The 22,131-nt window shown below is 43.8% G+C and overlaps 1 protein-coding gene across 6 annotated transcripts in view; it reads left to right on the forward strand.

Annotated features, from left to right (window-relative positions):
* The window catches only part of SDF4 (stromal cell derived factor 4), a 168,110-nt gene that overhangs the window by 54,459 nt on the left and 91,520 nt on the right, over positions 1-22,131 (forward strand). For all 6 annotated transcript variants that reach the window (XM_085609625.1, XM_085609629.1, XM_085609627.1 and 3 more), the window contains 2 exons: positions 15,058-15,194; positions 16,649-16,762. In XM_085609625.1, the coding sequence (XP_085465751.1) occupies positions 15,058-15,194; positions 16,649-16,762 (251 nt within the window). The remainder of the gene's footprint in view (positions 1-15,057; positions 15,195-16,648; positions 16,763-22,131) is intronic.

Here is a 22,131-nt window from a genome sequence, read left to right on the forward strand (position 1 = left end):
ATACCCTTCATATTGAAAAAATATATATGCTATAGATGGCCAAAAATATATTGAAGTTCACATGCAGCGATGTTTCCTGCTAAAGCACAATGTAACATTTTAACATGGTTGTGATCAAAATATACTCTTAACTGTATGGGGAGGTTTGGTCCAGTTATGTTATTGACTGAGGAACCAAGAGACATGGGTTCTAATTTTGCCTTAATTATTTGACAAAATGTTGTGGGCGGTGGCAAATCACTTTCTCTCTGTTCCTCGGTTCCATCTTCTGCCAACCCTGGAAATCTTTGTAAAGAGATAAATACAAAATGTGTTATATAAAAACTGCAGTTTTGCATGTGCACAGTTGACAGTCATCAAGATATTTTTTGCATTTGCTAACATTTTTATTAGGTACTAATTCAGAATTTAGATATGAGAGAAAACCTATAACAGGCAAGTATCCTCCTTCTATTTAAAATGTCTTTACTGCTAGTTCTCTATCAACAGCTTCCAGCTGTACTTGCTGATAAATACGTAGCAGCACACAGATAGTGAGCACCGGCCTAGAAATGTCAATTCTATGCTTGGGTATTCTCACAGTTCGTGTAGCGCAACATCTCCTGTACAGAACACTGCAGAGTTGAAAATAGGTTTACTTTACAGGGGGAAGCCACTCTGCTCCATAAACTGTTTAATACAAATTGCATAACAGTAACTACTGCACAGTATTTCACAGGACACTCCTATTTGTATGGACAGTACTTCCATGGTTTTATGTAGACTAAATGTGTTACATCTTTAGTCCTTTAGAGTGATTGAACAGCTTTCAACACAATGCACAACATTATTTTTTTCTGTCACTCTGGTGTCTGCAAGGTACTTTGAAATAGAAATGGCCTAAATATGGAAGCAATTGTTCTTAAAAGAACATTTATATATCTGAAGTTATCCTTAAAACGTATTCGCTTTATGGGTCTAGCTTCTGCATCCTTTTTACCCGATCAAGAGAGGGGGTTTAAATAGCGCAACAATGCTAGATAAGTCACACGTATCATGGTTGCCTTTAAAATGTGAGGATTTTGAAGCCTGTGTCATAAAACCAAATTGTGACATAGTACATCGACTATTTTGAGCAGATTTGCTGAAATCCCAGTTTCCACCTTTCCCACGGGCATTCATCATTGGTTGCACAGGGCCATTGTCACACTAAATGCATCTAGTATCATGTTAGAGGGACTGCACCAATGAGCTGCTGCCTTTTATACTTCTGCAGAAGTATGATGTGCAGAGCGTCCCAACACACAGCTGCTGGTTCACAGCTTTTAATAGACCCAACAAGTCCTTCCTCTGTTATACAACAATAGGACAATGCAGTAGTTTGTTTTTTGATGGAGCACCACCCTACCGGTCATGCTACTTTGACAGACATGTTACATATTATGGATGTTTGACTGGCAGTAGGTTGCAGGCTGTCGGTTATCACGTTACAAAAAGCCGTATGGGAAATTACCATTTATTAATGTCCTGCGCTGACAGTCTCGCATATAGTCACAGTGGCTTTCCATGAAGGAGTTTTTCTGAATATTGTGCTGTCCTGGTGGGTGAACAAGGAAAAGTGGACGGTGAGGTGGTGCTGGGAACTTCAGCTACATGAGTTACCTTGCAGGTGGGTGTGGAGAGTGACTGTGTGTGCAAATGTGTGCACATGTCCATTAGATTGTGAACATTTAGTGGGTATCACACACCTGCTCAGGGTAGCATTCCAACCCATCCTTTTCACCCACTGTGCCACTCTAGACAGAAGCCCGCCTTTTGCAAATTAGTACTGACCCTGTTGTTCATGTGAAAAGTTCCTCCTAAAGTCACGGGTGGAGCCCTCTCCTGAAGCAAACACAACAGTTACAGAGTGGCGGGGCGGTTGGGGGGGTGGCGGGTTACAGGGAGGTGGGGGGGGGAGGGAAAATGGACACAAAATATACATAAAAAATAAAAAGAACTTACCTTCTGCCTGACGCTCTTTTCCGTTTCCATGCTGTGAAAGAGGTTCCCAGCCTCCCCAGCGGCCAATCCTGACGCTGCTTTCTTGTTTGAAAGCAGTGTCCGTATTGGCCTGAGCGCTGGGAATTTGCGCTCGCAGAGAGACTGGGAGCCTGTGCTTTGCTGTCTCCAATCAGACAGCGCATCTGAGGTTGGAGACCGCTCAATGATGCGCATGTTGATTTGGCCTGCCTGAGATGGCCTGCCAAACTGACATGCGCACTGGCAACAGGTCAACCACTCCCTCTGCCACTGCCCTTGCAGTGGCCCCACCCCCAAGACTCGCCAGGCCCTCAGAACCTTGAAAATAAAACGATAATAAACGTGTTTTATTTTTCAAGTTTTGAGGCAGGCAGGGTGGCGACGCTACTCCGCCATAGCAGACGAGCTGCCACTGAACACAAGCATCCCAAAGTGGTTTTACTCTAATTAAGGCATGACCCTGACTTATAGCTTGGATCCTGTGACACAGAGAGCAGGGCATCCAAAACCTGTTCATACCCTTGTCTACTCGCAGCATTACATAAAACAGACGAAATTTGATGGTAGGAAATCATGCCATCTTCTGTGTCCGCCACAAAAATCTGCACTAGCCATTTAAACTTCTTTATTGATGGGCTCTTAATGTTTAAAAAAATGTTTCACCTTGTGCACAGCTGCTATGGCCGCTCCCTTTTCACAGTTGTGTGTGAGAAACATTTATCACTTGCCCAACATGTTGCAAAAGGTTTTGCGGTTTACCTCCTCTACTTTATTTAATGTTGGTATCTGTCCCACGAACAGTATCTTTTCTGCTGAACTTATGCATAACTCCATCTTTAACCACGCTTAGGGTTCCCAACCAGGGAACAAGTCCTAATAAAAAAAGAAAAAAATAACAAAAGTGGGAGGACAAACCAAGCTAGGTAGGTTGCAAGTGACATCATGGTGCATGACATGACGTCATGGTGTGTGATATCGCGCATGGCATCACAGAAAGTGGCATCAGAGCCCATGACCTCATAGGAAGTGAAACATATGTTTCACAGGTCTATCATGAGTACATTTGAGCACATTCTAATATTTAACAAATGGAGCGTATTATATTATTTAAAACGTGAGATGTTTGCATCTGGGTGGTGCCAAAAAAAGTGACTCAGCCCGACGCAAAATCTGGAGCTCAACCTATACGTCAATTTTTTTAACTCTTCTACAAAGAAATTCACAACAAGGAGAAATGTGCCAGTAAATCTGTTCTGCTTAATTGGTGCACAGTCTGCATTTTAAAATATCTTATGGGGTTAAGGCACATGCTGCATAGATCCTTGTGTAGCCAGTAAATCTCTGGGAATAATATTGATAAAATAACTCTGGAGATTAATGTACGGGCTGGAAAGATCTGGGTTTTGTTTAGTCCCAGTTTTAAATCAAAAGTAGCACAGAGGGGTTAATATGTCTCCTGCAAAGCACATCGTGTAACACAGATAATAGATTTGTATTTTATGTAGATGGGTAAGCGGGTTACTGCTTTTAACACAGATTTCCTTTGTTGCTTGCAGTTCATAAATTGTATCCTTTTAATATAGCACAGTGAGCTATGTGGCTCCTACACCTTGTACCACTCACTGTCTTATGTTACACATCCTGTACATTGATTTACACACACAATTAATTGTCAGCGTATAATATGTACATGTGATGCAACGCGCTCTGATGCCCTGGATTAGGATGAGTAGCACAATGAAATGAAATAAAACAAAATAGTGGTATTTAAATTGCTATTTGTGTAAATACTGGGAAGGTCAGCACATCTGACGTTCTTACAGTGCATGCATATCTATTATATACAGGGAGTGAAAAAGTCAAAACATGCCTCTCTTAAGTAGCTGTAAGGTGATAAGCTGTGTGCCTTCCTTTCCCCTCATTGCATTTAGAGGGAAGGCTCCTGATAGCTCCCAGCCAGGATTGTCCAAAAAATGAGGCCTGAAGGTCCCTTAACTTCTGCCTTTGTTTTAAGCCCAGCTGAAATTTAAAATAACAAAGTCCCCTCACCTGCACCTTGCTGCCATGAACAAACGTGCGGGCGCTGCTGAATGTGTCCCGGTGTCTGAAAATTAACACAAGGACGAGTTCCGCTTATTTTTGTGGGCCCTACCCTGACAGTCCGCTCCATTCTCCAGAGTTTTGCCCTAATGACCTTGAATATTTCCTAAACAGTTTGTTTTAAATTCTGTTTTCCTTTCATTTATTTCTTATGTACCTGATGTGTGAGAGACTTGTACAGCCATTTTGAAGAGAAATTATGTGTTTGTTTCATGCAATATACATAAAAAACGTTTATTTTAGATCAAAACAAGGCCTAACATATAAGAAATGGGAGGGCGTCACAGAGATTATTTGCAGTAATATTGGTGAGCTTCTGCTGTGTTACAATATTGAAAACACACATAACTATCCCTGAATATTAGATGTAAACACATTCAGGGCCTTATTTATGAGAAGTAATGCATCGCTGTGTGAAAACAGGGATGCGTCACTTCTTAGTGCACCCTCGTTGCGACATGATGGATGTGTCATATTTACTGTATGACGCATCATGTCGCAAGGAGTTACAGATATGTCAGTATTTCTGACGAATCTGTATGCGCAAAAGTGATGCATTGCTGGGGTGTGTCTGAAAATAGACGCAACTCCAGCAATGTGTCCTTTCACATGGGGCAAGCCCCATGTGAAAGGGCCTGCATCAGCCTTATGCCTGCTGTGTGGCAGGTGTAAGAAATTGATGCAATGGCGTCCTAGAAGTGGCGCACTGAGTTCTCATAGATTTCAATGCGCCACTTCTACCAGGCACTTTGCGGGGCAACACCCACCCTGCATACATTATGCCTGGCGCAGGTATAATGCGGTGCAGGGGTTTACAAAGTGAAGCATCTGCCTAGATGCGTCACTTTGTAAATAGGGCGTAACATTGCACATATTTTATGCTGCCGGTGCGTCACAAAAAGTGACGCACCAGCGGCATAAAAGTGAAGCAAAGCCTCATAAATAAGGCGCTTAGAATTTGGACGAGTGTTCCTTTGCACTGTCAGGGACTTAATGAAATGAAATTGTGTATTTAATAAAGCGCGCAGCTACTCAGATTAGAGAGTCCTGGCGCATGACAGTGGGAACATGCGTAAAAGACCCATCAGTTATCAAAAAGCCAAGTTTTTAAGTTCTTTCATGAAAGAGAGTAGGTCTGTAGTTAGTCTCAGAGACTCAGGGAGGGTATTCCACAATTTTGGGCCTAGAAAGCCGTGGGATCTGCCTCCAATGCGGGCACTGCATATTTTAGGCATGATGGCCAGGTTAGCATTGGAAGAATTTAGGGGTATAGCTGTTGTGTAGCGATTAACGCGCTTATTTATGTAGCCGGCTCCTAAGCCATGGAAAGCTTTAAAGAAGATGGTCATCGCTTTGAAGCCGATCCGTTCTTTTATGCGGAGAGACTTAAGAATAGGGGTCATACTAGATCTGGGTTTAGGTCTCAGGATGGCTCTGGCCGCCGCGTATTGTACCACTTGTAGGCGCTGGATAAGGGATTTGGGAAGACAGAGGTACAAACTGTTGACATAGTCAAGCTTTGATGTCACCAGAGTCTGCACCACGATCTTTCTGCTCTCAAGCGGTAACAGTGGCAGGAGTTTTTTTTAGCATCCAGAGTATGCCAAAGCAAGTGCCATTTAGATTTTGAATTTGAAAGCACATGGAGAGTGTCTTGTCTATGAAAATTCCTACGTTTTTGACTTTCTCCTTTTCAGCGGGCGGGGGCGGCAGATCTTTTGGCCACCAAGCGCTCCAGTCAGGCGTTTATGGATTACCACAGAAAACAACTTCAGTTTTGTCAGGATTGCACTTCAGCTGATTGATCTTAAGCCAGTTAAAAACCTTTGTGAGGCAAGACCTAATCATTGCCCCGTCAAAGTCTGTTCCTTTTTCACACGTAAAAATCAGCTGAGTGTCATCAGCATAGGAAACAATTTTGGCGCCCTCTTCCTCTACCAGAAATGCAAGGGGGATAGATATATATTAAAAAGGGTAGGACTGAGAATGGAGCCCTGAGGGACACCTACATTCATGGCCGGAACTGGGGATGAGAAAGGGGGGAGCCAGATGTCCTGAGATCTATTTGCCAAGAAGGATGACATCCATTGTAAAGGCGGTCCCCCCAGACCGATGTTAGCAAGTCTCTCCGGGAGCCTCTCATGTGGGACCATATCGAAGGCCGCCGACGTATCGAGCAGTATCAGAACAGTCTTGCCTCCCTGGTCCAGCTTACCCTTGAGAAATTCAGTCACTTCCAGCAGAGCGGACTCCATACTGTAGTTATCCCTAAAACCGGATTGGGACTCATGAAGGAGCTTCCCATCTTCAATGTGTTTTTGGAGGGCCTTGTTTACATGCTTCTCTAGTTCTCTGGAGTGGGTCGGAAGAAGAGAGATTGGCGTGTAGTTGGCAGGGTCCGTCGGTATGGCGTTAGCCTTTTTTATCAGTTGAAGAATCTTAGCATTCTTCCATAATTTCTGCATGTTGCCTGAGGAGAGAGAAGCATTAAAGAGCTGGTTTACTGTGGGGTTTATGGTGGGAGCTAATAGGTTCAAGATATTCCCTGGACATGGGTCAGTAGGAGAGCCAGACTTAATGCTTTGGAGAGGGGTCAGTGACTCTTCAAGCTGAAACTCAGGGAAAGCTAGTAAAGATGTAGGATCCAAGAGGTGAAATTTGCTATAAGAACTAAGGTAGAAGGTCAGTTCTTCCTCAGAGATGTTAGTGAAGGCTTGTTGGATCATGGAGATCTTTTTGTGGAAGAATTCAACTATTTACTTAGACCATTCTTCAGTGCATGGCCCTTCCTTTGTGCCGGCTCTCAGGGCAGTAAAGGATTTAACTATGCTAAAGATTTTGGGCAAATTTCTATCTTGGTTTGAAAGAGGTTTTTCTTGGCTGCCTTCACGAGAATGTAATGAGCTTTTAAGGTGTCTTTATACACCTTCCTGTCCTCAGGTAGATAGGATTTACACCATTTCCGTTCAATTGTTCCACTATTCCTGTTGCGAGATCTAAGGGAATCGTTAAACCATGGAGCTGGTGGGGCTGACCTCTTTGAGGAGCAGCAAACAACCAGTACCACTGCATCAATGCTGGTTCAGAGCCATGAATCTATTGAGAGGGCGTCCGAGTCGGGGCAGCCAGACAGCTCTAGTGAGGAACGACCGAGGGCGTCTGCTAACATCGGGATGGATATTTTATGGAACGTCCTGTAATTAGAGACCCTCTGCCCTGTGTTAGCTCAAGGGGCTGTGGCAGAGTTGGGAATGACGAATTTTAATAGGAGGTGGTCAGACCAGGTAATGGGAAGAGGTAGGCTTACTGATATGTCAAAGTTGTGAACGATTTGGTCTAGGGTATGGCCCTTCTCATGGGTGGCCAAAGAAACAGATGGAAACATGTTGCAGGCCTGCAGCGCCTCCAACAAGGAAATTGTTTGAGGGTCTTTTCCATTGTCCATATGTATATTGAAATATCCCAGAATGAGGCAGTTGTTGTATTTTAAGGCCAGGAAGGTGGTGGCTATATTAAGCGTAGTAATAACATTTCCAATAGCACTGGGAGGTCTGTAAATCAAAAATCCAGCTATGCTATGATGGGGGGATAAGGTACAGCAGAAGCCTAAGCAGTCCAGGTTTTTATTGTAAATTATGGCAACACCTCCCTCCTTCCCATTCGATCGGTCCCTCCTAAGAATGTTATGACCCGTAGGGATGGCCGAGGTGATAGTAGGGTTGGAGGATTCAGACAGCCAGGTCTCAGTGAGAAATAAAAGATCAGACTGTTAGTCTAAAAGTAGGCCATAAATGTATGGTTCATGCTTTTGTATAGAGCGACAATTTAAAAGGGTGGCCTTTAAGTCCTCTGTTTTCTTATTGTTTTTACACTTATTGTTGCGTGGGAGGATATTGGGTGCGAGTTTCCTGGGCTGGAGGACAGTCCAGTTGCACTTATTGCATCGAAAGTCTACCTCCAACCTCGGATCAGCGGCTGTACAGTGACATAATGGTAGCCGCCTAAGGCTAAGCAGTTTTTCCCTATTGCAATATAGTGGAAGAAACTCACCGGAGGGGAACTGGGCAGCATGGCCGGCGCCGAATGCCTCCGGGTGCAGACAGGCTTACCTTCAGCACCAGCGGCGGGCCCGCTGTGCACGTTCACTTAGCATGTCCGTTTGCATCGGGAATATATAGGCTAATGCCTATGATGCAAACTGGATCGCCAATGCAGCTGAGGAAGCGGAAACTGCATAGGCATAAGTGAGGAGCCCGATAGTAGCCCCAGCCCTCCGCACAATCGGCGTATCAGCCGCGGCGGACCAGGACTGGAGGAAAAGCGAGATGCGAATTGAAGCAGCTAAGGAGGTGTAGGCAAGCAGAATCAAGTAAAGTGCAAGTGCGCATAGGTAGGAGAAATTATTAAAAAGCACAGAGTAATTCAGCCAGACATATACAATTTAAAAAGTAATAAAAACCTAGTAGCAGGGCAGGAAACACTAAATCCTACAGCTATCAGCTGCCCACAGCCGTTTGCATCGGGAATATATAGGCTGATGCCTATGATACAAACTGGATCGCTAGCACAGCTGAGGAAGTGGAAACTGCGTGGGCGGAAGTGAGTAGCCCGATAGTAGCCCCAGCCCTCCACACAATCTGCGTATCAGCAACAGCGGATCAGGACTGGAGGAAAACCGGAATGCGAATCGGAGCAGCTAAGGAGGTGTTGGCTAGCAGAATCAAGTAAAGTGTAAGGGCGCATAGGTAGGAGAAATTGTTAAAAAGCACAGAGTAATTCAGCCACACATCTACAATTTACAAAGTATTAAAAACGTAGTAGCAGGGCAGGAAACCCTGAATCCTACACCTGTAAGCTGCACATGTCCATTTACATCGGGAATATATAGGCTAATGCCTATGATGCAAACTGGATCGCTAGCGCAGCTGAGGAAGCGAAAACTGCGTGGGAAACAGGGGCTCAAATTAGATCATAAATTCAAAGGTGTCCTGAACAGGGGCCCCCAAAATATGTTTGGCCCAGGGCCCCCCAAATCCTTAAGATGTCCCTGAGGGGGCCCCCTGAAAGGCTGGGGCCCTGGGCCAGAGCCCACTTTGCCCATGCATTAAAACGTCTCTGCAACTTCTTGGCAGAGTGGACGGCGTCCATGCAGTGAAAAGAGTGGGTAGACGCCATGTACCCTCGACTTTTGCCCTGCTCTCAACCCAAGATTGGACAGCATGTTGGAGCAACATTTTCCTCCTATGCATAGTGTAGAATCCTTGCCTCAGTCTTGTAGATTCTCTGTTGGCAAAGCCAGTTTGATCTACAGAGGGACTTCAGGTCTGTCAACCGTTCATGAATTTTCTGGCTCGAAGTGTGCACTTCGAACTGCTCATGAAGTATTCATTTTGCATTACATTAAATTCGCATGTGGCAAAAAACACCTCAAACACTTAGATCTCACAAAATGCCTGGGAGCCTTGAATCCTGGAAAAGATTTTCTACAGTATCCAAATTGCCAGATTGTTTCACATTGCTTGATACACAGCTGCCTCCTCATGGTTCGTTTGAGATGCAATACTTACTCTCCATGTAGAAGGTTTGCTTCTTTCCTTTTTGATATCTTGGTGTCTTGTGCAGCTGCCATTAACCACACTGTTGCCCAATAAGAACTAAAAAAATAATACCCTAAGCAATAAACTAATGCGGGCTTGCAGTCATTCTTTTCTATTTATTTCAGGATATGAAGCCTAGCCAAGTAACCTTCGTTGAACAGTTACGCAACTACTGATGGAATACACTCCAATCCTCTTTCAAAGCAGTCTGTTGCAAAGTTGAGCCATACACCCCTCAAAGTTTACTCCGTTATCTCTCACTAGCTGGGACAGAATAAACTCTGGAATGTTTTTGAAATTATCTTCTCTTGTAAAATCATATATTTAAGCTTTGAATGAATAGCAGTAGGAGGAATACTCTCCCCATCGATAACAATCAAAGTAGATACATTTACTACCCCTTGCACTGACTCTGTGAGGGCAGTGAGAATAAGCATGCACAGGGTGAAGGGAGCAAATGCAATGAAGAAAGAGCAGTGTGATCGATAAAGAAGTGTGAGAGACAAGTGCCCAGTTTATGATTTTTAGTAAGCTGACAGCTTTGTGCAGCTCTGCGTGTCGTCTTATGGGATTGCTGATGTTCACAGTCCACTTAACTGGTTAATGCACTGGGTTGTCCATTCTGAGATTTTTTTAAAAAGTTTATAATCTTGAGGCATATGTTAAAGAGAGAGACCATGGAGAGATCTGCTGGGATGGGCTTTGTTAAAATCATCCCATATCATTGTGAAATGTCAAGAAACCATCTTAGTATGTAGCCTGCTGGGACCTAAAGTGGTTGACTAAAGTAAAATCCTCAGCCAGCGGCATGTGGCATATCTCCTCAGTTATTTAATGAATGTTCAGATTAAAGTACAAAAAGAGTGAAATGAGCACGTTAAAAAGTAGATAAAAAAGAGTAAAATGTGTGCAGCAAAAGAGTGGAGAGACAACACACAAAATGGTGGAAATAGAGCAAAGTGAGCAAGAAAGAGTAGTAGAGTAGAATAAGTGATGTAGACACGAGAGAAGGTGCAAAATAGCGAGTTCGGCACAGAATGAAAATTCGGAAAGGGCAAAAATCTGTCAAATGGAAGCAAATACAATGGCAAAAGAAGCAAAAATAGGCTAGCAGAAGTGTGTGAGAGAGAGGAACCAGAGAGAGAGGTGAGAAAGCTGTAGCGGAGAGAAGCAGCAGGAGAAGGCAACAGGGTACTTCACACGATCAGGAGCAGGATCCGCAAGGATTGGGGGAACAGGAGCAAGTAGTCCAAGGTAGGGGCCATTCACAAAGTTTTTTCAGTGCAGGTTCTGGCTGAAAACCAGATATATGCATACATTTGAAGGTTAGGTACAACAGAGTTTGGCCACCCATGAAGTGCTGGGTATAAGGCCTGGTCATACATTAGACCTAGTGACCAACTCCTGTTGCGCTTGGCTTTAATCTGTGCTTAGTAAACTGATTACCAGTAGGTTCTGCGGCCAATCCTTGTTGCATTTGGCTAAAGACCGTGTGCTTTAGACGTTGGCCTCTATGGAGTTTTGGGATTGGAGCCTGGCTAGAAGACCGGCTGTGCAGCCAGCCCTCTTTATACTGCGATGTAGGTCATGCATAACTGGGGTTTGACATTTGTGGTCGGGTGGCCGTTGTGTAAGGCCCTGCAACCAACCCCACTGCACACAGTTAAAAGTTATGCTCCGTGTGAGTTGGTCGCTCAGTGGGTTGAGCAGAGGATCTGGTCCTGTAGGTAGCCTCCATTGTGCATGGCCAAAGGCAGAGTATTGGTGACTCTTTGTTATCATTGATGTCTTTAATGGGTCTCTCACCATAGGAATTTTCCCAATTCCTACCTATATTGGTCAAGTCATGACCGTACCTAAAAAAATAAAATGGAACATGATGATCTAGCAAACTACAGAGCAGTCACACACCTACTATTCCTGGGTAAATTTATCAAAAAGTGTGCTGTCTTCTGCTCCTTGGAAAGACTGGGACCATATTCCTCTAGTAACCGCAATTTGTAGTCAGACCCAACGTACAGCACATATACAACTGATCCAAATCACATCCCTGTCTGCCGATCTGCTGGATGAACCCCGTTAACTATCTTCTTTTCAAGAATATGGTGTGATGGCATTGTTTAGTAGTCTGAATACTGCTTCCACAGATTTCTGCTTGTCTTGATGAGCACCTCCAGAGCCAACCCCTATCACTGTGAACTAGAGTCACCCAAAGATCCATCCTATCGCCAGTAATCTGCCTCTTTCTGCATGGAAACCCCGAGAGTCCTTCTGGCCAGCCAGAACATAACGGTCTGTCTGCATTCAGACAATAACAAACTCCACCTACAAGTCACATCTGGAAATTACATTTTGTGGCTCAGTATTTGCCTTTTCAGCAATCAAACCTCAATGCCTAAGCCTCACTTGAACCGAACTGCATTTGAAGCAGAACAGTCTCTCCAGCTCACCAGTGAGCATCATCATGAACAAGTTCAGGAAGAATTTCACAATGGACATTTGACACTCCCCACACATCACCTAAGCTCTAGGGTTACACATTCAAAACACCGTCCACTGCAGAACACACACATCAAAATAATAATAATAATTCCTATTTGTAAAGCACACCCCTTGGGGGTTTCAAGGCACTGGTGGCCATCGGGAAGATTGACAGGCACATGCATCGACATTTTTTGCGAGCGCAAACGGTGCGATTCGCAGACATCGGCCATTTGTGCCCGCAAAAAGTGCTTCTGCAATGCATCAAACTGTAAGGCTGTCGCAATTTAAGAATCCTTAAATGCAATGCATGATGAAATCGCAAATAGCGATTTTGCTAATAGGGGTCGCTAATTACCATCAATTTGAACTTGATGGTAATTTGCTAAAACTTTGAAAAATGCACTGAAGTGCATTTTCTCAAAGTTGTAGGTTACACACACACACGTCGTTAGGGAGTGTGTGTGTGTGCAACATGTGTGCACAGATCAATTTTAGGGGTGCAACAGGGTGTCCTTTTGACACTCTTGCTCCCTTGAAATTGCATGCGCAATTTGCGAGTACCTATTGGGTACTCTCAAATTGCGCATGCAATTTCCCATTCATTCCTTTGGGCCAATGATTGGGAAGGCATTCCTTAATTGCGACTCGCAATTTGTGAGTCGCAATTACGGAATGTTTGGGAATCGCTAATTTTATAGCGATTCCTACATGCATAGGCTTTTGCGATTCCTTAATTGCCTATCCTTAATAATCGCAATTAAGTCATCGCAAAAGCCTACATTGATGCATGTGCCCCTGAGTGAGCTATTGCCCAGAGTCGCATGTTGCTGGGCTGCCACCGGCGCCAGGGATCAAACTGTGAGTCCCGCGCTCCGGAGTCAGCCACTCTGTCTCAGTTGGTTGAAAATGTCAGTTAAAACATACTGTTTAGAATGAACAATGATGTTGCAGTGATGTTATCGCTGATGTCATAGAACGTGCCTTGAGTGAGGTAATATGTGAGGTAATTAGCAGTGCACAGCAAGGGCGAGAGTTAGTTACTTTAGGGCACGAATTACAGTGATTGTCATAAAAAAATGTAATAAAACTTTATTAAAAAAAGAAAATCAACAGTTTATTGACCATTTTTCAAGCTACAAAATGCAGCTGTAGAACCGATCACAAGGGGCTTCTTAACTCGAGTTGAAGAGCATATAGCACCAGCTATGAGTGCTTTGAAAAAATATGGTAAGGTGCCCTGGGGTCATGGATTTAATGATCACAGAGAATTGCTATTTTTTTATGTTGCTGGGGGCTTCTGCCCTCCCCCAGCCCCCAACAACGTTAAAAAAATGTCTGGTTGTGCCCTAACTCTTCTAGGGACACCACCACAAGAAAATATATATTTTTTTAATAAAAGATCTAGGGCATTATGGGGCGCTCCTTTCAAGGAGCAGTGAATATTAAAAGAATGTCTCCTGCCGCTCATTTTTTACTCACTTTTTTAACTTAAATTTTTATGGGTGTCCTAGTGCCCACACGAGATGCCCACATCCTAAATTTTGTTTGGGGGCTGCTGGGGGAGCCCTAGAGACGCCGCGGCCCCAGCTGGCACCCATCGTGGGTACCAGCGGTAGACCGCATCTGTTTTTCTTAAGACTCTGCCCACCTGGGGCACACACAGCTCAGTTTGTTTGAGGAGGTGCCCTTCACTGAGTTTCACCGCCTAGTTAAATGCAGAGAGGTGTGCCGGGTGTGAAAATGAAAGAACTCGATTGTTGGCCTGCAAAGTATCAGTTTACTCAAAAAATAAACCTTTTGCTTGGAGAGTGTAAAAGGCTACCCTTTGGGGTTGCAAATAGAATAGTTGGCTTGTCAGATCCTTTTTGACAACAATGAGCTTGTTCCCACATCCCGGCATCAGGGTCACTTGAGAAATGCTGTATTCGAATTGGTTTTATATCGAAACCTCAAGTCATGTGTGAGGGGAATGTGTGGTCGAGTACATGTGGTACAGCGTTTCTAAAGACAAGTTTGCCTCTGGTGTGAGGTTTGTGGTTTTCTTTGCTGCTTTACAGTAGTATGTTTAGCCTTCAACAGTGAATGAACGCTGACGCAGGCCCTTGTTTTTTAGACAGTACTAGGCTCTGGCGTCTACCACAAACACAATCACAGGACTCCACTTTACAGAATGAGCTTGAAGATCACTCCTTCAGTGACATTTCTGAATCTGTACAGAGTGCAACCAGCACCCCAAACTCATATAACGGCATTAGAGCTTAATTATGCAACAGCACGATCGAGGGGCTTTATTTTAGGGACCCTTGCACAAAGATCTGGAACAATAGTCTGCTCTACCTCCGGTCATATAACACCAACTGAGCTTCAGAAAGACCTTGGATGTTTATTTGGTTTGTAACCTGCTTTGGGCGGTTTCATTGCAGCATTCTTTTCCCTGTGTATTCTTCAGACCCTGCTCTTGCTAGCTCTATGAAGCCCTCTTACTATATGTGCACTTCACAAATAAGGTAATAATAATGATGACTGCGTAGTCCTGAGAAACATCCTCTGCATCAGACCTTTTTGTTAATTGACTTGCATCTCCTCTTTGTTCTTTTTATGACCTCAATATATAATAACCTGTTGATCCTACAGGCATCTGAATGCTATCATGACTATCTTTCGGAGAGCCAAATTCAGTCTCAATTTCTACACCTCAAAAGCTCACACCCTCCGCTGTTCTTCTGGACAGAGTCTGATCTCACGCGAGTTTCTGTTGTTTCTAATAGTAGTACTGATTTGTGATCTGGCTACAGTATCCCTGATATTCAAGTTTACTTTGCAGCTTAAATTGGCATCATTCTTTTTTTTTTTTTCCATTCTTCTTTGTTTTTAGAGTCGATGTGAACAGAGACAGGAAAATCAGTGCCAAAGAGATGCAGCAGTGGATCATGCAGAAGACCGAGGAGCACTTCCAGGAGGCCATGGAGGAGAACAAGGTCCACTTCCGGTCTGTGGACCCTGATGGTGATGGTAGGAAAGCATTGCTGTTCACCAAAGGCCTGCGAGTCGCTTCACATGCTCACTTCCCTGATAAATAAGGATCCCTCCCGTCTAACAAGAGCTCTCCTGGGTCTTGTTGCTTAGCCCAGCATTGAGAGCCACACACACACAACTGATGGGTGAATTTCTGCTTTGCCATCTCTCGTATGTGGTATTTTCTGGAGCTTTTGGCCATCTGCTGGGGAATGCTGGTAAGAGTAAAATATTAGCACTAGGTACAGTTTATCTTTTGGGCATGCAGGTTTAAATAATAAATGCATGGCAGATAAATAAGAAAAACACAATTTGGGTGAATTTTACTCCAGAATTAGAAGTGTTTGAGGATGCCTTGCAGCTGTCAGAAGATCTGCCACTTTGCCTGGCTGCATTAGAGGAGCTATTAATCCACACTCAACGTAATCGTTTTTGCAAGGACCCAGGTACCTCACGGCAGTAGTTGTCTGCCGAGTACCTGAGCCCATTAAATTCTTGAAAGCATTAAACTGCAAAATGTAATCAGTACAGATATCTCCTGCATTGATTTAGAGTGCTTCAGTGGTGGTTGGTGATGGCTTTTCTTTGTCAAATGCCTGATTAATCGATTTTGTGTCCTTCTGATAGTACCTCTGAAAGCCAAACATATGACCGATCGGCTGTGCACAAATGCTATCAGCCTTCCAAGGTACCAACCTGTTGCAGTAAAAGCCCTGACTATCCGATGTGGCTAGCTACACTATGGGACAAAAGCCAACCGTTCTACTAGCTTTTCACTAGGTCTCAATGCCAGTTATATTAAAGCCTTCTTCATAAAGATACAAAGGTACTTTTTAAATTGGTGGCTGAATATATAGGCAGGAAACGCTTTTTTTTTTAATTAAAAAAAAAAAATCCTTGATTAGGACAGCTCTGTTTAACAGAAAAGGCATTCAATCTAACATCTGAAAGCATTGGTGTCTGGGTTTTCCTGTCCCCGTTGTGTCATATGTCTCTAGCTGAATAGGTCTTGCTGTGAAAGTTGAAATTTCTCCTATGTCCAGGATTTAATTACAAGCTATGAAATACAATCTTCATGTGAAATAGTCCTACTGCTGCTCTTGGAGTTGCTAAAAACTCTTTTATGTACATCTGCATTGTATATTGTATGTATTCATGTTGTGACAGTTCAGCTCTTGGCAGTGCATGTAGGGAGCATCTACTTATAGCAGTCATATGCAGTGTAAGTTTTGCAGCTTAGACCATTGCAGCCTGTTGGGGACTGACATGTATGATGTCCGCTCATCTGCAGTGATGGCTTTGCTGGGTAGGTCTGTACTGCCTCATATTGAGGACCCTCTGTTGCCCTGTCCTGAGGTTAGGACCTGTGCAGGACTATAGGGCAGGTCCTGTGCTTTATTTCTTTTAGTTCACATTGGCTCATAGCTCCTCATTTGTTTTACTTTGTCTAGGTCATGTGTCCTGGGATGAATACAAGATCAAATTCCTCGCCAGCAAAGGCTTCAACGAGAAAGAAATTGCAGAAAAGATTAAAAAGAATGAAGACTTAAAAATCGATGAGGAGAGTAAGTGTTTTGCATTTTTAATTTGATCTAAAGTAACTTAAAAGGTGACCCAAGCGTCAGTTATTTTCTCTAAAAACAGACTTTGTGAACACCTTTGTGACATTTTTACTGTACTTGCAAGCATGGGGCCAGTTTGCATTGTGAATCCCTGCCCCAAACGAGCAGGAACGTACGTATATTTTTTATAAAGTTCCTTTTGGCACAATGACTGCATGATACTAAACAAAAGGTAAGGTCATTTTTTTTTTAAGTGTTTTGTGACGTGCGTTTTTCATCCTGAGGGTTAATGGCACTGCAAAGCAAACTCTGGCCTCAGAAAGGCAAATCACCTGAAAGAAAAGCACAACATTTAAGGTAGAAATAATAAGTAAACAGCCAAATATTTAACTCCTTCCTAAATTTTTTCAGCTCAAGAAAGATGTAGGGTGCAGGGAATTCCACTCCACAGCTGCCATTCCAGAACAAACATGACCACCAAAAGTTTAGATGTGAACTTTGGGAACAGAAAGAAAAAGTTTGTTCTGTGTCTGAGTGAGCATGACGGCCAATACAGACAACACCGAGAACTAATAGTAAGGCAAGATGAAGAGAAAATGGTTTTCTGCACCAGACGCATGAATTTAAATTGGATTCAAGTTATCACTGTCAAAGAGTGCAAGGTGGCCAGAACTGGAGTTATGGCATCTTCAGTCTAAGCATTAACCTTGCCGCATAGTTTTGAATGGATTGAAGCTTGTGATTTAGATTCCTTTATTTTGATGCATAAATCAACCATAAAAGTACTTGCATCATAGTAAAAGCGTGTTCAGAATAATCAAACAAGATACGTTGATACACAATATCATAATACCAGTACTAAAAATCATAACCTTAATTGACAGAAAGGTGCTAATTAAACATAGCTAGCAATTAAAAGAATGATTATAATCCCGTAAAGTGCGGAGTGCTTTGTGATCGGAATGCTAGTTTCATGAAAGAGCCGATATAGTGACAGCATTCAGTGTCCTCCAGTTGTTGGTGATAGTTCAAGGCTGGTCTACACTGCCGTACATTACACATCTTGATAAGCGGAAATAGAAATAGTTTAGTATATTTTAAATCAAGTGTACAAAAGAAAAGAAATGCAGCACTGATTGAGAGGACATTCCAACACAGGGACAAGCTCTAACATTTTTTTAATTTTTTTTGGTAACCCTATGGAAAGCTGAGTAGATCTATCACGGTATCAGCCCTAAGGTGGAACAGTAATGATCTTTCCAAGCGACTTCGAGTGCTAAGCAAATAGTGTCCCGGAACACCTGTAGTGCTCCGGTGCAAATAAGTTGAGAATGAAGATTATTTGCACTCTGTTATAGACCTTAGTGTGCGAGCATGGTTTAGCAACAATACTTTCATGGCCTTTTTTTCTAGTCTTCCTGCTAGAGTAAGGCAGCCCAATCTCATGAAAGTCTTTTTTTTCACATGTGCAAGCCAGGGGGGTTACTGAAGTCCTTGTCACATGAATGAATTAAACAGGATTTGCCCAGCTCCAAGGTAGCTCCACTAGTTTTGACAAGATCTCTATTCTTCTACAAACAGCCATGTCTTCAATGTTTTTCTGAACATTGAAATTGATTCCACAGAGCGGACTTAATGAGGGAGCTTATTCCATGCTGATGGTCCCATATGCGAAAAGGCCTGCCCTCCTGCTCTGGCACAGTGAATCTTGGAAATCCTTGCCCATAGGCTGTTGGCTGATCATAGGTTCCTAGTGGGGAGGTAGAAGCTGATTCTGGCGCCCAGGTAACCTGCTCCTGTGTGATGAAGCACTTTGTGAATTAACACCACTGCTTAAAACAGGATCCTCTTGCTCACTCAGAGCCTTTGAAGGGCACAAAAATGAGGGACTTGTGCGATCTCAATGGTAGGTTGAGAAGAATGCGGGTTGCTATTTGCTGGACCACCTGGAGTCTATTAACCAGGTAGTCGGGTAATTTCAGATACAGAGCATTTGCATAGTCCAACCTCTGTGATAAGTGCTTGGACAACAGATTTTCTTGCAGAAAATGCAGACATTTCTTCACAACGTGAAGCAGACCGAAGCAAAAGCCTACCACAGAATTAATTTGTGGTTGAAAAGAAAGATTGCTGTCAAATTTGACACCGTAATTTTTTTACTTCTCCCACCTGAGGGCCTGGTGAGGTGGCGCCATCTGGCTGAAGATCTGCCAAGGGAATTTTGACCGATAAACAGAATTTCGGTTTTGTCTGTATTACACTTCAATTGGTTGATGGTCATCCAGTAAAATTCAGCCACTTGACAAGATTTCATAGACTCACCTGCTATCCCTTCTTCCTGCTTGCAGGAGAAAAGCAGCTGTGTATCGCCAGCATAGGAGATCGCCTTTGCCTCCAAGGCTTCCGCCATCTGTGCTAGTGGTGTAAAATAAATGTTGAACAGTGTGGAGCTCAGGGCAGAGCCCTGAGGCCCCCCCCCCCACTGTTAGTTCAAGAGACTGAAGAGAAAAGAGGGATCCATACCTCCTGTCGTCTGCCACTCCAGTTCCGGGCCTGGCATTCCACTCCAAGTGATTGGAGACGCGCCAGGATCCTGGAGTGGAGTGCCATGTCAAAGACCAATGACCGTTTGAACACTGCCTTCCCATATGCATCCAGGGTGCCTCTGATGTACTCAGTGATCTCCATCAATGTGTGCTCTGTACTAAAATGAGTCTAAAGGCAGACTGGATACAGTGTAACAAGTTATTGTCTTCCAGATACTGGGAGACTTGCCTGTTACTTTTCCTGCTCTTTGGACAGAACTGGCAACTAAAATATCGACCTATAGTTGGACTGTTTTGCGATCGGCAGCATTTTTCCTTCTTTTGTTAGCAAGGGAACAATTTTTGCCTGTTTCCAGGTATGTGGAACTGTCGCCATAGACTGAGAATCATTTAACACCTTATTGACCAAAGGGTGATGACAGTCGCTCTTAGTGCTAATACATTAGGAGGGCAAGGATCCGTAGGTGATCCTGATTTTAAGGGTGCGAATAGCCGCCAGTGACCCCTCCGAGGGGGTATGATCAAAACCTGGTAGCGAGGACCCCACTACGGTGACCGTTCTAATGTTCACCATACCCATCAGACCTTTGTCTGTCTGTATACTGGAGGTAAGACTTGCTTGAATATTGAAGATTTTGTTTTGAAAATAGGAGGCCAGCTGTTCGCACCATACAACAGATGGTTGTTGAACTCCGGCACAAGCCTCCGGTGACAAAGTTTTTTACCACCTTGCTAGGCAGTCTTTAATTATGGCTTGATTCTATGCTGTTTCCTTTTTCTGCCGTGAGATATCCACAAAAGTAACGGATTCGCTCTGATACGATCCTCTACATAGCTCCTGCCAATTTCCTCGTGGCATATAAAATAAGAGGTAGATCGGGGGGGTGGACTGACCGAACCTTTCTGCAGAAGCGATTGTCCTCGTACTGGATAGCGTCACACTTAGTGCTACCCCAGATCTCAGCTCCATACATTGCCACAGGTGCACACTGCGTTTTATAAATCTGCAATAGCGGAAGAAGTGCACTCAGCCCAAGAGGCTGCGGGTAGTTTTTGAAGAGAACCAACTGCTTTAGATAGCTTTAGCCTACACAGCAAACTAGGTGTCCATGAGCCAGAGGGTTCAAAAGTATTCCCTGATATCTCTTATTAGCGATTCAAGCAGTTAGGTTGGGTTTGGGAGCCCATACTGGGTCGATTGAAGTTTGCTGATTACATCGACTCCTTTTTTCTTACCTTGCCGAAGGGTAATGATGATGCGGCTTCTATGGGGTTATGATGTCCAAAGTTTGAAGCTACTTCTGCCCCGTGTACTAGTGAATTACTTAAACTGTTGAAAGTAAAAATGTAGTCAATTACTGAGGCACGGCCTCTGCCCTTGTAAGTGGGAAGTGATTTTCCCCTAATTCTAGGAGGTTACACAGATCATGGGGCTATAAAGTTCCCTAGCTCCTAACCTCTATGATCTTCACAACCGGCAAAAAACTCCAGATGATCCAGCACAGGGCAGTGTCCCAGTCTGGCATTGAAAATCGCCTGCAGAATCAGGTGTGCCTCATGTCACCCCGGGACATTGCTGGTGCCAGCACTGAGGGGGGGGTGGTGGTCCCCAGTGCCATTTACGGCTCCAGGAGGGCCCCCCCTCCCATTTTGAAAATAGCCCCGGGGAGGTGGTGGTCCCTGGGGCAGCGGGGAGGGGGGGGGGCACGTGCCCCCTCCCCGCATTTAATATAGTAGCCCTGGGGAGGTGGCGGTCCCCGGGGCTATGTGGGGAGGGGTCAGAGCCCCCTCCTGCATCTTATTGAATATAGCCCCGAGGAGGCTATTTTTTTTTAGGCCCTGGTGTGATTCTGCTGACAACACTTCCTAGTTTAAAGTGTTGCCAGCCAATCCGATCTCGGGCACGAGATCCGGAGGGTTCGCAGATCCACCGCAGCCATATTTGTATTTCTGAGAAGTCTTTACACTTCTCATGAACTACTGAATGGATTTACACCATTTACCAAAAAGAGTGCTTTCTGTACCAAGAGCTATCTTTCTACCGAATGTGGTGTCATTTCGTTCAGCAGCTCGGGCTGTAGCCTCGTCAAATGTTTCCTACGAAAACTAATATGGAGAAATGGCGTTTTGGGCCCCCACTTTTTCTCATCAAGTGTATCCCAAGATAGTTTTCTTTATATCCCGTTGTCACATTTGTAACCCTAAGAACACTACTGTCAAGCTCTGCCTAGGTAGTCATATCGGCACTTTATTTTAGGGGCTGTGATCAATTTCCAGGACATTGCTGTTTTGCTTTTGGCAGGTCAACTAATCTTCATGAAGTTTGTGACGGAGAGCTTGAGGCAATAGAGAACTGCACGTGCCAAAAACAATAATTGTCGGGTAAAGTGTAAATATTTTCAATGGTGCAACGGACCTTGAAGTACACCCCTCTTTACTTCAGAAATTGAAGAAACTACTAAACAATTTGACAGGCAATGGTCCAGCACCCTAAATTAATCAATGAATTGAGTAAATTACAATTGAGGTCCAATAAAAGTCATTTTTTTCTTCTTCCTTCAATTGTTTTTTATTAATTTTCTTCTCATGGATACAACAACAATGAATGTAAGATAAATCTCAGTAGCCGATTCGTTTCGTCCATACAGGACTTCTTCAGGGCTTAGGACTGTGTATAGGACTCGCCAATTCCTTATTGTGTGCTGGCATAAACAGGATTCAATTAGTTTGATCCACTAAGTAAATACAGTGGAATATGTTTGTTCCTTTAGAAAAATATGGCTGTGTCGTCTTCCAAACAAAAGCTACTGTCAAGCTCTGCCTAGG

Source organism: Triturus cristatus, chromosome 1_2, assembly GCF_964204655.1.
Source record: "Triturus cristatus chromosome 1_2, aTriCri1.1, whole genome shotgun sequence".
Taxonomy (NCBI): domain Eukaryota; kingdom Metazoa; phylum Chordata; class Amphibia; order Caudata; family Salamandridae; genus Triturus; species Triturus cristatus.